The sequence below is a fragment of the Zosterops lateralis genome (assembly GCF_965231275.1).
Source record: "Zosterops lateralis genome assembly, chromosome: 4".
Lineage (NCBI taxonomy): Eukaryota > Metazoa > Chordata > Aves > Passeriformes > Zosteropidae > Zosterops > Zosterops lateralis.
The window spans coordinates 33,016,841-33,032,551 of record NC_139765.1 but is presented as its reverse complement, the minus strand read 5'-3'; the positions used below and the strand labels follow the sequence as shown (position 1 = coordinate 33,032,551).

The 15,711-nt window shown below is 36.5% G+C and overlaps 1 protein-coding gene across 1 annotated transcript in view; it reads right to left on the bottom strand.

The window, feature by feature from the left end:
- SLC6A15 (solute carrier family 6 member 15) overlaps positions 1-15,711 on the bottom strand; it is a 36,761-nt gene that overhangs the window by 18,746 nt on the left and 2,304 nt on the right. Inside the window, exon 2 of the mRNA XM_083860473.1 lies at positions 7,333-7,804. Coding sequence (XP_083716599.1) covers positions 7,333-7,621 — 289 coding nt within the window. The 5' untranslated portion in view covers positions 7,622-7,804. The remainder of the gene's footprint in view (positions 1-7,332; positions 7,805-15,711) is intronic.

Below are 15,711 nucleotides of genomic sequence, written 5' to 3'. Positions count from 1 at the left end.
GTCTCAGATCTTTTGGTAGCATTTGTTTCCATTTAGATCCACTTGCTATTTTGCACCTCATGAAGTACACACTAATTGGACATCCCCTTCCATTACAAAGATCCTGCAAAATACCTGCAGTCTTGAGTTCAAGACTGGGGGAAAAAAGGAAGAAATAAAATCTAGGAAAAATGAGAGCCCCAACACAAAATGTTGACCTCCTGGAATAAGTCCAGAGGCACCAAGTTGGTCACAGGACTGAAAGACAGACCTGGGGAAGTTCAGTTATTCAGTCTGGAGAAGAGAAGGTTCTGGAGAGACCTTACAGAACCTTATAGCAGTACCTAAAGGGGACCTACAAGACAGCTGGAGACCTTTAATAAGGGCCTGTAGTGACAGTATAAGGGGGAATAGCCACTAGATGAAGGGGGGTAGATTTAGATTAGGAAGAAATTCTTTACTATAAGGTTGATTAGGCACTGGAACAGATTGTCCAGGGAGGTTTTGAACTCCCTATCACTAGAACTGTTCAAGGCCAATTAGATGGGGTTCTGAGTAACCTGGTCTAGTGGAAGGTTCCTTGCCTATGGCAGGGCAGTTTGACTCAATGATCTTTAAGGTCCCTTCCAAACCAAACCATTCTATGATTCTATGAAAAACTACTGGCACACCAGACAAAGAATATTAATCTCACGTACCTCACAGGCTATAGGGTATGTTACCAATGAAGTAGCTCCTATGTTTTATTTTCATGATGTGATAATATGCTATGCAATGATATTGTCTGACAGTGTCTACTGAGGCATTGTTTTTAGTAGTAGCTACATTCCTATTCAGTACTTTGGTGTCTCTCACAGTTCATTATGTGCACATAATGGAAACATAACTTTCTATTAAGAAAAGAGACAAAAAGAAATAAATGTGAGGAAAACTGAGGAACAGAGCAACAACCACATTCAAAAATGAGAGGGACTATTTGTCTTAAAAACATATAACACAGAAACCATTAAATATCCCTGACTGACTCTCAGAATTTCTGCAAGGTAGAATTTACATGGCAAGTGAGAAGCTTTGGCATCACAGTCTTTAAAAAAATCTGCTCATACAATTCATTGAAAGCTAACAGTACACAGGTATTTTATTATATAATGCTACTGTAAATGATACCTTAGATCTTAATTAGACAGATGTGGCATAGCTGAGCAGAGACAAACCTATACAGCTCAAAAAAATTGGGGCCTAGTGACTTACCCTGTATCCCACTGGATGACTGTACTAGAGCAGGAACTGAACCCAGCTCTTCAGTGTCCCAGTCCACAACCTTAATCACAAGGCTGCAAAGTTAAGCACATGTTTAAAGACTGGGCTGATGTGGGTGTTTTATGGTGCAGTATCAATGTAAATTGCAAGATTTATCAGTTAGATTCTACTAAATTAGTTAAATAAATGTGGTGTTAAATCCACATTACATTAGACATGACAACCCTGTAATTCAGTGGGTAGCCAGAGAGCAGAGTTCACCTCTACACTGCTAGGTTTGTGCAAAGCACCTGAAGTGCTGGTTCTTCTCATTATTCAAACCTGCTGAGTTTGCTTCTGATCCTGTTCCAGTCGCCAAAGTGGACATAATGGAAAATTGTGCATGTGTGAGTTTCAGTACAAGAAAGCTTGGACATAGCTGGATTATACAACTGTATCACAGCTACAAAGGGCTTCTGTGCCCCACGGTCAACATGAAACCACAGCATCTCTGGGCAAGTATTTTGCTGAAGTCTTCCCCTGAAGTTAGACATACTTCAAAGAACTCTTAAGACATCCTCACTTCATCCTGAAAAAGAATCACTATGGAAACATCTCAGCATGCCTCTTATCGGCCTGTGCACGAAAACATGGGTTCTTGTAGTTACAACTTTGGATAAGGACCATTCTAATTTGAATTTGAATAATAAATTGGCCTGGCACAACATCCCACAATCATTTGTCTGCTACAACTATCAGCTAAGCTGCCTTCTGAATATTAGAATTCTGTGTAGTTCAAGATCCCCAGGTCTCCTTTCTACATTTACAAATTTATTCAACTGTGAAGTCACTTTTTTTTTTGCCTGTTTTGGTCTTAAACATTGGCTTTCATATTAAAAAACACATCTCAATAACAAAAAAAAAACCCCTCACCCTTCTTCACTAGAATGAATGAAAAAGATAAGAGATTTCACAAAGATTTCATGATACTTAAAACTGGGCACAGCACTGCTTTGATGTCCTAATTTTTTTATTTAATCAAGTATCAGAATGGGATAGCTGGTAAATTGTCTTTCTTGAGATTACCATAAGCACTCCTTTTGGCAACATTAATGACAGAAGTGGAATAATACATTGGTTTTAAGCTCTTATAAATGCTCAAAAATTAATAAAATTACATGATTCATTAGTGATTAAAGAGTTTGAAAACATTTTCAAAAGCAGTAACACAAGGCAACATAACCACTACCACCTTGATACTACAGAAGAATTTTCTTGTCTAGCAATTCTTGGTGTAACCTGAAAAACGTATCAACTTTCCACATTTGTTTCAGCTGCTTGCTGTGCTCCATTTTAATTAAGTGTCTGATGTTTGATTTAATTCTTATTCAATCAAAGTGAAGTTTCCTACTTTCTTGAAGAGAGATCTCAGCTTATTACTTATTAGACACTTACTAACAGAATGCAAGGAGGAAGCTGGCATTCAGATGAAGATAAAGTTATTTAAAATATCAAATGCTAAAATTTTCAAAGTTATGACAAGTGAGCAACAAAACCCTATGAGTTAACAATACACTAAGCTTTGGTAAGTAAAATTATTTACCACTACAAAATAGAAGCTGCTTTTGTCAGGAAAACTCTGATAAATGGTTTTATGTTTTATCTGTAGGTTTATAGTCTATCCTGATAGGATAGTCTTCCTGTCACTAGTTTCAGTATGTTCAGTTGCTCCTGTTTTACAAAACTGTGCTTAAAGGGTGAATATCACTTTAGCCATTTATGTTCACTTAAGAATTACATTTTCAAAATAGAAACAAGACATTTTCAGTACACTAAAGTACAACTAATTTGTGAGTCTGATAATACCAAACTCAAAAAATTATACTGTAGTCATCAGTGAACTCAAGGCACTGAATATAAATTATTGATCCAAAGCTACATAATAAAGCCTCTGAATCCATACTCAAGTGTTGGAATACAAGGGAATACTTGCTTTGCTCCCATTTCTCTTGTATCAGTTGTTAGCTTCTAACAGAGGAAAAAGCATAACTGCTGTGCTTTTTCATTGAACCACAGAACTTTAATGTCAATCTGCTGGTATTTCAGTTAAAAAAAAAAATTCAGACTACTTAACAGTAAAAACTCACAATGTGACTCTGCCCAGGTCAATCTTTTCAAAACATAATCACACTATCATCTGGTACAATTTTTCCTATTTTGCTCACAGCTTTTATCTAGAATTGTTTAGTAGTTCTTTTGATTTTTTACATCACAGAGATATTATAAAAGACTTACCTTAAAAAAAAAAAAAAGGAAATTCAGAAAAATTAAGTTAATGCTCACAAAAATGCAACACAAAATCTTTGAGCATGTAGTATCTTGTAGACTCCTCACTTTTCTTCAAAGTAACACAGTCATTTCAGCAGAATAGCTGATTTAATTTTGTTATGTTACTTCCAATTATGTAACATTATTATTATACTTCTGCTAATCCTAAAGAAAAATGACAACCAAACAGAATAAACTTTAAAAATTTTCTTTGCTTGAAAATAGTGAAAGGGGTGCAAGCTGCCCTCCAGATGACAGTATGAGCACCAGGAAACTATATATCTAGTTTATCACTACGTATGAGCATCTTGGCAAGACTGGGTAGACCTGAGCAGTTCATTTTTAAGGCCATCAACCATAGGAAACTGAGGCAGCTCTGAACTTATGTTATGCTAATAGAGGTTATGAAATTGTTATATAGGAACTGTGCTTATCTGAACAAACACCTTCATGTAGTAAAGGAGTAATAGAGTAATAAACAAATCCTATAGTGCAAAAATGAAACTGAGCATACTCAGCTCTAGTACAAATTGCCTTTATCAAGAATCACAGATGAAACAGCTTTTTTTTTTTTTTTTTTTTTTTTTTTTTTTTTTTTTTTTTTTTTTTTTCCTGTTAGGCTGCGAAGGGTGGAAGAGGTGCCTGCCATTTGGGGTCTGGGCACTGCCTGCCTGGGGTAAGAAGGGCCTGTGGTGAGGACAGAGAGACCAATAGTCAGTTCCTCAAAACTTTACTGAACATCTTCAGCCCCTATTGCACAGAGCCTGAAACTCCTGAAACTCCTTTGTGCCCTCCTTCTCAAAGTCAAGAAAATCAGCACCCTGGAACGATCTCAGTCTCCTCCCAGACTCTGTTTTCCACTCGACACATTTGGAATTACAGCTACATCCCCAGCGTGGATCCAAGTACATCCCAGCCTTTTCTCTCACCTCTCCCCACAAACATTTTTCTGGGAATAAGACAAGTGTGAAAGTCAGCAAAGAGCTACCCAGCCGAGGTGTAACTTAGTTAACTATAAAAACCAGCAGATATGACTCTAAATATTTATGAGTTGCTGTGAATTAAAGCAATGGGAGTAAGTGTTAAATAATCACATGAAATAAATTGAAGGAAGTTGGTTTGGTGGAACAGACCAGACCCAGAAACAGAGATTGCAAAGATATCTACAGACATCCAATTCCCACTGCAGTGTAGTGCTAGTCAAGTTGCTTTTAAAGATGGTATCACAGGTATCTCATTGAAGCTGTAGAGAGCTCTGACGTTAGCAGTGTCATTATACCACAGGCCACAGCCACAAACAAACTAAATCTCTGTTGAGAACAGGATGGGAAACACACAATTTTTTTCTCCACAAAGTTCTCAAATCACATATCTATTTGGGCTAGCCTTGCTGTGTCTTATCTATGTTTATTGTGTTGTTTTTTCCACAGAAGTTTAAAAAGAAGATAAAAATGAAGATTAGTACACAAGTTAGGATTTGCCTTTTCTTTTACTGGTGGTTGTGAAGAAACTAATGAGCAACTATGGTTTTTACTTCTTTTTGGTTTAAATTGGAACTGGATTTATTGGTTTACTACTTTTTAATATACTTCCCTCCCCTCTCACTGTACTTTCCACATACAAGTTCCTTAAACACAGGGAAGAAAATGAAGGTCTAAAGTGAAGGTAGAGACCTAGTCATACACTTCTCAGAGGAAGTCTACCTCACACCAAGACAGTTCAACAGGTATTAATAGCAAAGCTTTGTCAGCAGAAGATTACAGAAAAGTCCTGACACTGATATTTACATGGGTTACATAAAACCACTCTAATTTTACCTAGAATACTTATTTGAAATAATATGTGTGGCAGAAAAAGAACCTCATATAAAATATGTGCAAATTTTCTTACCATGTGTTGGAAATTTTCACTCCCTCCCCCTATTCTTCTACGCACTTGTGAGAATTATCTGTCCATCTGCACACACATACAGGAACGAATGCACTTTACATATTTCAAAGTTTTGTCACCTTCTCCATCTTACATTATGATTAACTTGAAAACCAAACAAGCTTCAGCTCTAATGATCAACTACTTTTCTCTGCTGTTCAGAAGGCTGCCAATTGTTAAAATGGTGCAAGATTATTGTTAAAAGCCAAATGCACCCTTCTTAGCATGTGCAGAAAACGTATCTCCACACACTATGTTATACATCCAATTTCCTGCAATCACAGCACAGGAGAAAACACTTAACTACAATCTCAAGTGACATCATAGTTACTTTTTTAAGTTTGATTAATAAAGTGTCATAATCCTTGAAGACTGGCTGATTTACTGTTTTAGGGGGTTTTTTTGTTTGTTTGTTTGTTTTGTTTTGGGTTTTTTTTTTTTTCTGAAATGTGAAACTATTAACTAACTTAATTAATTTTATATTTGACCACAATTAAATTTACCCTCACTGACAGAGTAAGTTTAAAAGGACCCAAGGGCATGAAACCAATAGCCCAAAGAGCACACCACTGGATCCCTTCTTTTGGTTCAAAGGAGAATCCAACAGGCTTGCAAAATTTCTAACTACATTAGACATAGACTTTCAAAGGGACAAAACTACACAAAATAAACTGCTGTATTATTATCCTTGAGATTGTATCTTGACACCATAGTTCAAATCAATCATTTAATGATTTTCTCTCCAGAATAAAAGAGAAAAAAACTTAAATGATAGTAAAAAAACATCAGTAACTAGATATAAAAGAATTTGTTATCCTGAAGATAAGAGTATTTGAAAGCATAAACTTAATTGTTAGTGCTTGAATTGAGAGAAAACAAATAAAGAATTACACTTTTATCATATTCTAGGCTCATTTCTATACTCCTCAAGTACATCAGTTGTATCATTCAGCTTTTAAAAAAAGCATTGGGAGTAGAATGTTATTCTTCATTTTCTGTACACATTCACTTTCAGTATCATAAAAATTGAAAGGTCTGTTTTGAATTCAGCTTAGTAATTAGCCACAATAGAGTATGCATTAATGTAGTATATCTGGGTATGGTATAGCATTGGATGAAATACTAATCCTGCAATCACAGAGGAAGGAAAGTCTCCAGCCTCATACTTCAAACTGTATTCAAGATCACAGAGGGTCAACTACCAACAGCTTGATGTTATAACTGCAAGGTACCTTGCTGCTCAGGAAAATAGTAAACTGTCTAACAGCACAAAAACAGATTCAGTCCCTTAAGGTAAGGATTTCAATTACTTATCATCAGAAAAACAAACTCCCCCACTACTTTTTCCCTCCTAGAATATTTTGAAGTTCTTGCCAGAAGTAAATGATGATCAAATGGCCAGGTGCTAAAAAAAATTAGAAAGTAAAGGTGTGAAACTTAGTACCTCTAAATACTAAAAGACCAAATGCTGCTTTGGTCTTTAAAGTAGATGTGGTTTTAATGCCTTGATTTATTGTCAAAGTAGTATAAAGAACATTTAAGCACAATAACCACGTCCTAAACAATGCAACCCTCCATAACTATGTGTTACGGGCAGCCACTGGTTCAAGCAGTAGCTAAGGTTGTATCAAGAGCTTTCTACCCTAAAATGGGGAAATGGCATCTGAGAAGAATCTGCTACTTACTTTAACAAATGCATCTTTCTAAATAAAGAGAATGTGGGTTTTTCCTCAAAGAGTCATAAAAGAATAACCTGACATGTTGGAGCGGGTTTTACTGTGGCAATCTCTGCTAACTTCGATTTCTGAAAGGTTAGCATCATCATCTAGACACAACTAGCTGCATCACAAAACTTACCTCCACCATTCTTCTGACACAGATAGGGGAATCGCCACACATTCCCCAATCCCACAGAAAATCCAACTTGTGCCAGAATATATTGGAGTTTGCTATTCCAAGCAGGTCTTTCATCTTCCACATCTGAGCCTTCTTCAACATCTACATCTTTTTCTTCTTGATCATCAACCATAAGTTCACTTTTCTTGAAGGCATCATCTGAAGAGTCCTCATTAGAGAGCAGGTCTTTAACTGACTCAATGACCTCATCATCTAGTTCTCTTTTCACTACCTTGCTGTTCTTAGGCATTTGTAATTTGAAACAAACAGCAAGGAGATGACGTTCAGTTGAGACAGACACTGAAGTAGACTCTCCCTCTGCTTGGGAAAAAATACTGAATAAAAAGACTGAAGATGGTGCCTGATGAGTCCTTGATACCAGGGATCAAGAGTAAGGATTTCTGTTTCTGAAGGCTTGTTCTACTGAAATTATCTGTGGAAAAAAAATTAAAACAGATATTATAATATTATGCAGAAGAAACTCAATTTTGAAAATGTATGCTTTGTTTAACCCATTTCTGAGTATCTCAGTGATTTGACAAGAGGAGAAAACAAGAAGAAAGGGATGTTAAACCATTTTCAAATTGTAGGGAACAAGTCCACTATTTAAAGATTTTATAAAATACATTTCATTCACCTGTTAAGGATTTTATTTTGGTTTCGCTCCTAAGGACCAACAGGTTAACTGCTAATATTTTGATACCATAACAAGATTCTCCTTATTAGGTATAAAAGTGTATGCTTTTTACATAAAATGTAGTAGCCCAACTCCATTACTTCCTGACTTAAAAGCTGTACTTGAATTTACTAAAAGTATATTTTAACCAAAGTAACTGAAGTTTTTCAGACCATTTAGAAAGTCATGCAGCGATTAAAATTTTGATAGAGAGGATGCACCTAATAGTTCAAAAGCAATGGTGATTTACTTTCTTGTTATTCTTCATCCTGGAATATATAATCACAGTCATAGTCTGAGAGATGCTCATCTCTTATAAGCTTTGATGCTTTAGATATTTTTAATTATTTCCTGTTTCTAGGAAACTATTTGAAATATTAGAAATGTCAAATTCATTTTAAAAGCCTGCTGTTTCAAATGTGCATGTACAGAAACAAAAATGCCTGCATTTGAGTATATGGTTTTCTTAAACACAATCATTTAAAAAGACAAACAGACTTGCTTGCAGCTGCCATACAAAAAGTAACCGTAAGATTTGGGGAGGAATGTTTTTCAATAAATTCTTCACTAATCACATGGGATAAAACTAGTGTATGCAAAGCCATCTGCACAATTAAGAGTCTTAAAAGGGATTTAGATTATGCGTTAAGCTTCATGAAAGCTCTAAAGAGGGCTTCTGCAAAGAATACACAAGAAGTCCAATCAAGAACTGCTAACTGATGAGAATCAGAAATTACTTCAGGAAACATGAGACCTTACAGCTTTTGCTTATGGACTTGCTGCAACATCTGGTCCATAGTATGAAGGCTGCATCATGTACTGACAAAATGCCATACAGTGGAGAACTGCAGGGGATGTTCACACAGTTGCTGAGAGATCAAGCACCTCAAGGCTGCTTCTGTGCCAGACCCAAAGGAAGGAAGTTAAGCTGTTGGAACCCAGCCCACAGCTTATCAAGATGAGACTGCACAGCACCAGAAATAAACCCTTGCCACCACAAGTACTATCACCAGCCTCCTAGCCAACAGGGCAATTACTTTTTCCAATAGTTTCCAAGGATCTGGAAGTTGAAGTTCACTCCAGTTGCCTACTGAACTCCATCGTAACCTATTTTCACCGATTCCCTAGACTCCGGTCACGGTCTTCTCACTTTCCCTTCTGTTACTGCCTCCTCTCAGCAACTCCAGCTCTGGCAGTCAGCCCAATTCTTTTAAGCATAGTAGAACCTACTTGGCTTGTGATCTGCTTCGTGTTCATCACTGCCACTGAAGAGTTCAGGGTCCTATAAATCTTCCTTCTGACATGCAGCGGGACTAGCACTAGGCTTTGCTTTGACTGATACCAGTTCTTCAAAAAAACAAAACAGAACAAAAACACACACATAAAAAAAACCTAACCAAAAAAAAAAAAAAAAAAAAAAAAAAACAACAAAAAAACCAACAAAAAAACCCCCACCACCTAAAGTGAATGAGCTAGACAGAGAACAGTAGAATAGGGAAAAAGTTGTTTATACAAGAGAGAAATCCTAAACTCTATCGTGTATATCTGGGCTAAATGAATGTCTGTGTGGGGCTCTTTTCATCTGTTCTGTCTTTTGCATTGCAGTCTTCAAAGGACTACACCCTCTTTTAGTTCTGACCAAGATACCTATGTAGAACCAAAATGTAAACTTAATACGTTAAGTTGAAGCATTTAAGGAGCCCTAATGGAGCTTTGGGACCATGAGCCACAGCATCTGGTACTTCAAACATTACTTTTAGTCACATTTCAAACTTTTTTCCCCTTTGTTCCACTGATGCAAATTAGAGAGCAGTTTCTCAGTTCCAGTAATTAGTAATAAGTTCAGGGAATACATTAAAATTAAACAGCTGCACATGTGAAACTACATCAGTATTTGTAAGTCTGAAATCCTTCTCTAACTGTAATAACAAAAAGAGATTTTCAGGCAAGAAGACACAAGCCATCCATCAGTATTTACTGGAACATTTTAAAAGGCCATACCTGTTTTAATTATTTTAGATACAGTAATTTGCAGGGTAGCAATATGATTTATCTGGAGCTCTCACCGATGAGTCAATTCCAACAAAAATTGCATCACTCTGTCCTGTCATGCATTAAACATTGTACTGCTACACTTCAGGATAAATGGGCTTGAGACTTTTAGCACAGTATCACAATACTTTCCCTTTCATTAACCATCCATTAAGTAGTAAGTTATCCACAGAAATATCACTGTATAGACTTGCAACATTTGCAGGGCTTGAGAAAATGTGGGAGGCATGCTCAGCACACTGGTACAAGGTTCTAACAGTACTGCTTTCCTAATTCAATACATTATCACTGCCCAGACTGCAAGGATGGAGGACAGCCCTTCTGGACACATGACAAATCCAAAGGCACTCTCCAACTGTCAGATTTAATGTTTCCCTGTATCAAAGGAGCTGGAATTAAAGCAAATAAGGAGTCCTCTCTCAAGAGATACTACCATCAGGTACAAATGTTTGAAGTGTGGTCCCAGCTGGTTGTGCAAGGCATCTACTGCTCTGTGCTCAGTGCTCCCAGAAAGCAGTGAGTGACATGCACAGAAGCCTCTCTTTGATCCAGAACAAACCTGCACAGAAGACTGATATCAAACTACTCAGCTTGAGCTAGGTCTAGATATGAATGCTCCTGCGTGAAGGCTGAACAGGGAGAAAGAGTAGTTACCGATACTGTCTAGCTAAACATGAACCACTGAACAAGCTTTCTTTTCTTTTTCTTCATCAGAGTATTGGACTCAAGCACTTCACCATATAAAATGCTATTCTATGTTCCCACATTATTTGGATGCAGTCCAGTATTGAAGTTCATCAGCATTAAACTAGGAAATATCACACCAAATTCTGTTAAACATCTTCAGTTAGTTCCAATCCTTGTTACTTTCTACACTGCCTTGTACAGAAATACAGCACTATGTGATGAAACAGTTAATTTCGTAAATCCTTAGTAAAATGGTCATTTGTTATGTAGATTTTTAAATGATACTTAGGAGAAACTATCATTATATTAGCACTCCACATCCTAAATTTTGTCAGGTATTTTTAAACATTACTATGATACTACCAGTATCTTGGATTAAAATAAAATGTCTAAAATATAATTCAGCCATATTAAAGTTGTTTGTTTGTAGGTTGTACTTTTTTTTCTGTCTTGGATTTAGATCATGGAATATGATCAACTGATTTAGTTCTCAGCTTCTCATCCTTTTCATGACTCAAATGATGTAACCTGTCAGATGAAAACACTGAAAGGAAATTTTTATTATCACATTCATCAGAGAACATAATATTTTTCTGGACTTTTCCACGACTGAAATGAGCAAATAAGAAAGGCTTTCCTTTTTTTATGTAAAATTCCATTTATAAAGAAATCAAAAATTACTCTTGAAGTGACTTAACAAGTGTCTGTATTGTTTGATGGAATTTACCAGAATGGAAATTGATGTAAAGTAAATGGTTCAGTTAAAAGAACATTTAGAAAATTATTCTGTCACTGAAATAAAAGCAATCAATAATCTCAGTTGGCATAAACAAACTTGCAAAAAAAACTTAGTAAATCAAACATATGAGCTAGATTTTAATTATGTCTTACTAGCATTGTCCTTGATATGCTAAAATCTACTTCTTTCACATACTGAAAGATAAAACAGTGAGTCTTTTCTGACTTTTTTCATATCAAGTAAACTGCAGACCCCAACTTTCTCTCTCAGAACTCAGTGGGAATTTTGGGGTTTTTTTCCATGAAAAAAGAATCAACTCAATGCACCATCATGCAGAAGTAAAGTAACCTGATTAGCCCTCCACATTACTAACAGATTAAGCAATAATAATCCCTTGCAACAGGGAATTCAGACCCAAATTAGCTCCCCGGGAGACCCAGGCTCGCTATAGAACTTTTACTTCAGCTTCAGGCCTGCATTCAGAAATGCTGGCACAGCGAGATAAGGCTTGCAATGCCTCCACTGACCAAGCATTTGCAGTAAGACCCAAAGGAACTTCATTAGTCAAAGCACCAAAAGACACTGAAAACCTCTGCTGTATGTCCTTTTCTCACAATGTTTTTTGCATGGAATGCCTAGTAAGGGAGTTGTCCTGTCTTTGAACACTGCTGCTCCTCTTCACCATTACACTGGCAATGAATCTTATGTCAGGCTCCTTTCGATGCCCCTCTACCCCAGACAGATCTGCATGCCAATCACTATGTAGATACCTACTAGAAGAACACTGTGCTTCTGGTTCTCTCAGCTGTGTAAAACCAATAAACAAAAGTTATGAGGCTGGAGATTTTCCCAACATGTAGAAAAAAAAGACACAACCCCCCCCCCCCTCACTTACAGATTTGGAAGCATAATGAGTACAGCCTGCCTCATGTTCTTGGAAATTCAGCACAAACCTCTATAAAAAGCCATTTGTAAGGCAATTTCATGTTTAAAACATCCCACAATACTATTGCAACAACTGATATAACTAAGTATTAATGAACTTCTAGCAGTGTTTTACCAAGATAAATTACAACAATAATTCGTATATTGCATTTCTTTTTAAAAGCAGCACTTCCCTTTGAAAAGGAAAGCCAAAAATATTATTTTCTAACACAGTCTACTTTTTTCTTTTATAATCTTATTTTTACTTCTCATGGAAGCACAATAGCATTTCAATAAAATTATTTAGATTTCATTTTTAATGTGTTACAAATAATCCTCAATAACTTCTTTAGGTTCAATGTTTGCCATTGAAGGGATTAAAGAGATCGACATTCTATTCTTCAGAACACTACGTTCTTCAGAACATGCTGCCATGAGGGTGGTAAAATGCAATAAAAAGGTGCAGCCAGTTCACATCACTACAATCTCAGCTTTGAAAGTAGATTGTGCAAGTGTGGTGTACCAGTCCCACAAGCTTATGTCTCATGCTTCTGTTCACCAAATCTTCCCTTTGACTCCCAATGAAGAAACCAGTATGGTTAAGCAGAGGACATGGAACTAAAAGTCAGGATTCTCACCATGACACGTGTTTGTGAACAATCTTTATTAATTTTCATGCCAAATGTTTCAGTCTGTGTGAAATCACTGGAGGAAAATCATATGCAAAAGTGAAGAAGAGGAGCCTGGGAAGAAAAAGCATGATGGGAACAACCAATATAGAAAATGAAAACCAAAGGTTTAGGAACAACACTGCTGTAAGTCTGCAAAACAGAAATCTGTGCAGACAGGATGATGGGAATACCTAGTGACCATCATATTTGAGTGAAAAAGAGAGGAAGAAGACTGCAGGAGCAAACCAGGTTTCATGGGAGCACCGTGACTGTGAAGAATGGCTATCACTGCGGGAATCTGTGTACAGATAATTATTTCAGGAAGAGTTACACTGGTACAGTACTCATTGCACAGACTGAATTACTGCTGCAATGCAGCATTGTGCTCTTTGGCGGAAATAGGAATACACACCATAACCTTTTTGCCTAGTCAAGCCCATCTCTATCTACGAACTGAAACAACCATTATGCTGCTCTTCAGTGTGAACTACACGATCTAGCATTTTTCCTTACCTAGTTTAATACAGCCTGGCAGTATTATATAGATTCAATAGGTGCTTAACTCAATTGCAATTAAAGATAATTATATTCTATACAATTATATCTGTATTAGCATATCTCAGAAAACATCATTGAAGAATGTAACATTCATAACACTGTAAAAAAATAAGAGCTCTGTGGGCTATGGGAAACTTAACAGCATTAGAAAAAGCTTTTATTCCAGTGTCTACAACAGAATCATTTATACTATAGCAAAACTACTTAAAAATGCAAGACTAAATTTACACCTGCTGCAGATACAGGTAGTTATACAGACTTCAGTGACACTGCATCTGTCTCATACTGCTCCAAAATTTGTTCATCATTCCTACAAAACTTTGTTCAGGGCTTTATCCTACAACAAAACCCTGCACAGACTCAAATGCAAAAAATTTAAGGTCCAGATTAGTCTCCTTAATTTTAGTTACAGGACCTCCTACTACCACAGAACTAACACAATAAATTGACAAAACCTGCAAAGTTTCTTTCTCAGGATTGTTCATTATCAGCAGACTTGATCTTAACAGCCTATACAACTACTGCCAAATCACTGGCCCAATAGAAACATCTAGAGACAGAATGTTACAACCTAGAGCTCTTAAATGTCAGTTTTTCCTTTTACTGTACATAATCTCTAAAGAATTAATTTGCCTTTTTGTAGTTCCTCACTTCTGCTTTCACAGGTTTCTCAGTATTTTCTCACAAATCAACCTCACTGAAATACTTCAGAGACTTACAGAATGAGTTAACGGTAACCTCCTATTCAAATGGAGAAAATATTTCACTTACTCAGTAGTTTTTTCTTATATGTACTTTATTGAAGGAACAAATTCAGTAGTTACAACTCCTTCAAGTGAAGCAATCTCAGCAATTATGAAGAAACTCTACCCCTGGTTGGTCAAACTCAAAAGGTGCAACTACTGGGAACTTGGAACAAAATCTCCGTATTCTAAGCTCACCATATAAGATACAGGAGAACCATGAGTTTATTGCACAATTTTATCACATTTCTCAGAAGTCAGAGGCTATAAACGCATATTAAATATTTCAATAAATTAACTGTTATTTAAATTGCAAAATCAATTACTGAAAGTTAGATATTACCACATATACAATTGCCTCAAGACCCTGATTCTCTGACCTCTGTGCGTTAGTATGAATCAATAAGTAAATCAAGTTGTCCATGGGAAGAATTTATGTGATTATTTCTTTCTCCGTGCTTTTTGCATACAAGCAAAAAGCTAGACTGAACACATGGGTTACTCATCACATCTGAATATTTGATTTTATTACATGAATCACACTTTCAAGTTACGTTACAATAAATGCCTACATCTTTAGAAAGAAAATTATTAATACCAATTCCACTACAGAAAATCAAACACTGTAAATGTCCTATTACAGTTTTCATCCCTCCTCCATTTTGGCTTAGGGAGAGCATGCTGAATTATTAATATTGCAGTACACATTTCTGACACTTGAAATACAAAACTGTCCTTTGCCAGCAGCACGAAACTCTTTTGCCAAAGTGGGAAATAGACTACTGGCACTATGACTTGAGGCACTGTTGTCCACAGCATTATACAAACATTTTCTTTGCTTTCTCCCATACAAACAAGGAATCCCTAGCCTTAGGAATGAAGGGTAAGAATGCAGAGCTCTGTTTCAGTGTAGACTTACGGGAAGCTCAGCCCAGTTACTGCCATTGCCCAATGCAATCCTTCTGGCAGTTACCACGGCATTTTCACACCAATGGGCACCGTCTCGCCAGTATCTGGGATTCCAGCTCTTCAGTAGAATACTATTTGGTTGTCATTTGTCAATGTATTTTTTCTTTTTTTCCCTAAATAATTTCAATACATTTCCTGAGTTACTTTGATTCAGTTTTCAAGGACAAATGGAGTTGCGCAAGTTTTAATCGGCCACCTGCTGATAGGTCAAAGTTATTCTGCAACTGAGAATTCAGAGATCTCTAAAGTCATATGGAAAACTACTACCATTGCTATGCTGATCTATAAATTTGGGACTGAAAACTGTTCTTCCAAAATCAA